The sequence below is a fragment of the Cariama cristata genome, unplaced genomic scaffold, assembly GCF_000690535.1.
Source record: "Cariama cristata isolate BGI_N322 unplaced genomic scaffold, ASM69053v1 scaffold14848, whole genome shotgun sequence".
NCBI classification, from domain to species: domain Eukaryota; kingdom Metazoa; phylum Chordata; class Aves; order Cariamiformes; family Cariamidae; genus Cariama; species Cariama cristata.
In genome coordinates, this window is record NW_009629527.1 from 26,818 (window position 1) to 29,427 (window position 2,610).

General features: G+C 55.9%; 1 protein-coding gene across 1 annotated transcript in view; it reads right to left on the bottom strand.

The window, feature by feature from the left end:
- The window catches only part of SLC16A4 (solute carrier family 16, member 4), a 14,393-nt gene extending 13,528 nt beyond the window's left edge, over positions 1–865 (bottom strand). The window contains exon 1 of the mRNA XM_009705196.1: positions 838–865. Within this exon, the coding sequence (XP_009703498.1) occupies positions 838–865 (28 nt within the window). The remainder of the gene's footprint in view (positions 1–837) is intronic.
- Between the last annotated feature and the right edge of the window lie 1,745 nt (positions 866–2,610).

Genomic DNA, 2,610 nt, shown 5'->3' on the forward strand with positions numbered 1-2,610 from the left:
ACTAAAAATTAATCTAAATGGGTCTTGGCACTATTGAAGGTCACTAGGAGATGGTGAGGTGTTGAGCAGAGCGGGGATGGACGTTAGCCCGGGCAGTTTCCCAGGCTCGCCCTGCCGTGGGGTCAAAGGATGGTTTGGGGGCTTAATTTTAACTCCCTCTCCCCTCCCTGGAAGCGGGTGGTTAATGATTGGCAGCGAGTTACTTTGGATGGAGTGGAAGCAGGGAAAGCTTTCCCGTGCTTCCCAGCTTTTCCTAACAGGGGGATGGCATCTTCATCACTGATGGGAAGACGCTGTGGGGTATTAAAGCCTGTGGCATGGAGAATTAGTGCCTTTAAGTGGTGTCAAGATGCCCGGTCCTCCCGGGAGAGAGTAACCGAGTGTGTGCGCGCTGCGGGCACCCTGAGCTGCTCCTGCGCTCGGTTCCTGGGGACCCAGCTCGACTCCGATCCTCCGCTGCCCCAAGACGGGACCTCACCCTTACCGAAGGTACAAACACCCCTTTGGGGTCTGACACCCCAGTGCTGGTGTGTATGAGTAGGGAAAAGTCATCTTATCCTTGCAGGCTGCCTTGTGGCTCTGGGCTGCAGCTTGGGCACCCTCACGTCCATCACTGAGATGTTTTCAGGGGGCATTTCGTAAGGGAAGGTGGGCGTCTCTGCTCAGCCCCCGGTGAAACGGGTGATGGCTCTCGGTGTAGTTGAGTTTTTTGGGTTTTTTTTGCCCTTAGCTCGGTGGGATCAGCCTGTCTTGTCCTCTGCTCCGTGTGAGTGAGACTCGAGACTTTCTATCTGCCCCAGCTCCAGGAGGGTTTCGTTGAATTTATTCTCTGCTTACCAGGAAGAAGTGAAACACCACTCCCCATGCCCACCCTCCGTCCGCAGCTCCGGCACCTGGGCTCTTCCCGCCTGCCGGAGCCTCTGGCTCTTCCTCCTTCCTTTCCCCTGGTAATGAGAATTTCAGGACACGTTAACACCTTGCTCTGTTGCTGTTAGAATTCAAAACCTGTTCTCGTGAAGGCATCAGCTGCCTGTGAACCCTTTAGCTCCTTGGCTGTTAATGAGGTAGGCACCTTATCACTGCCTGCAAACAGTTTAATATCCTTTCTGCTTCCCACCAAATTACTGTAACAGCTTACACTTTAAGGGATTTTAAGTGACGAGCACCTTACTGCCTCTTCAGAGCAGATATTTTGGTCGGTTTGTGCCAGAAGTTGGAGGGTCACCGTCTATCCGTATCTGTCTCTGAGCTCCCGTGGGAAGCTCTCCCTACCCCATCCTTCTCTGTTTATCTCCATTCCATCCTCTCGCCCATCCCGCGCCTCTGGCAGCGGCAGGATCCTGCCCGACCTGGACCCTAGAGCAGTCGGGGCTGATGAACCTGAAACTTTTCCTTACCGCCTCGCCGCTGCATGCTGCAAAATCCTTCCCGAAACAGTGGATTGCAAAGAGGAATTGTCTCTTCATTTGCTCCAGAGATTAAATCCCCCCTTCCTGACTTGGCACCCCAAATTCTGGTCCTTCATTCGCCTCCGGTGAGGACGACGGTGTCCGTCCTTCCTGACAAGCTCTGAAGCAGGACGTGGAGCCCGACAAGCGCTGGGTGGACGAAGCCCATCCTCCTCCTCCCCGGAGGCAGAGCCTGGCTTGTAGGGCCCCAAGGCCAGGAGTCCCTCCCCTTCCCCAGCCTGGAGCAGGAAACCTGGAGCTTTCGGAGCAGAAATCATGTTGGGAGGAAAGAGGAGGGGAAGCCTTGCAAGGTTTATCGTTCCAGGCAAAGCCCTGGGTCTTGCCAGACGTTGAGCAGAGCCGTACGTGGCAATGGTGGACTGAAGCCAAGCCTGGGGCTGGTGGTGGCTGTGGGGGAGCAGAGCCCCGTCCCTGCCTGTCCTGCGTCTCCTCCACGGCCCTCGGCCTGGGAAATGGCATCGGTTAGGAGGGGATGGTCTGGAAAGCTTTAGGTTTTGCAGCTAAGATGCTCGGCAGCTGGAGCGGAGCAGCCGTGCTGCTGCAGCCCTTCAACGGAGCTGGTAGTTGAGCGGGATTTGAGTTGGCTCTGTGCCTCTATTGTAAATATGTACAAGCTCCCGGGTAAATACAGCCCTCACGCTTCCTCCCCCCGTTTCGGTTGACCTGTCACGCCAATCAGCGTTCCTGAGGGCAGATAAAATTGGAGGATCGTGATACCGATCTCTGCTCCCCTCCCTTGGCAGAGAAGGCAATGCTCCATCTTACCGGAGGAACCCAGAATATATCCGAGCCTATGGAGTAGCTTTCCCTATAGGAGGACTTTTAATATGTGCCCTAAGCTTTAATTTAAGTGGAATGGTTTTTGCAGTGAGTATGGTTTAAGGGCTTGAAGGACGGGGGGGCTTGGCGGGAGAGGCGGGGGGGTCAGGGGTGCTGGCAGCAGCATCTGGTGCAGCATCTGCACTGGGAGCTGTCGGATGTCCGGGAGGAAACGCTCCGGCTCCAGCTGCTCCCAGCTGCGTGGGCTGTCGGGGAGAGGGGAGAAGAGGGGACCCTTCAAGACCACCGCAGAGCTTGGACACACCAACTCCTGCTGCCGTGGCCGGGTCGTTACGCAGAATTAACGCTGATCTTGACAGGC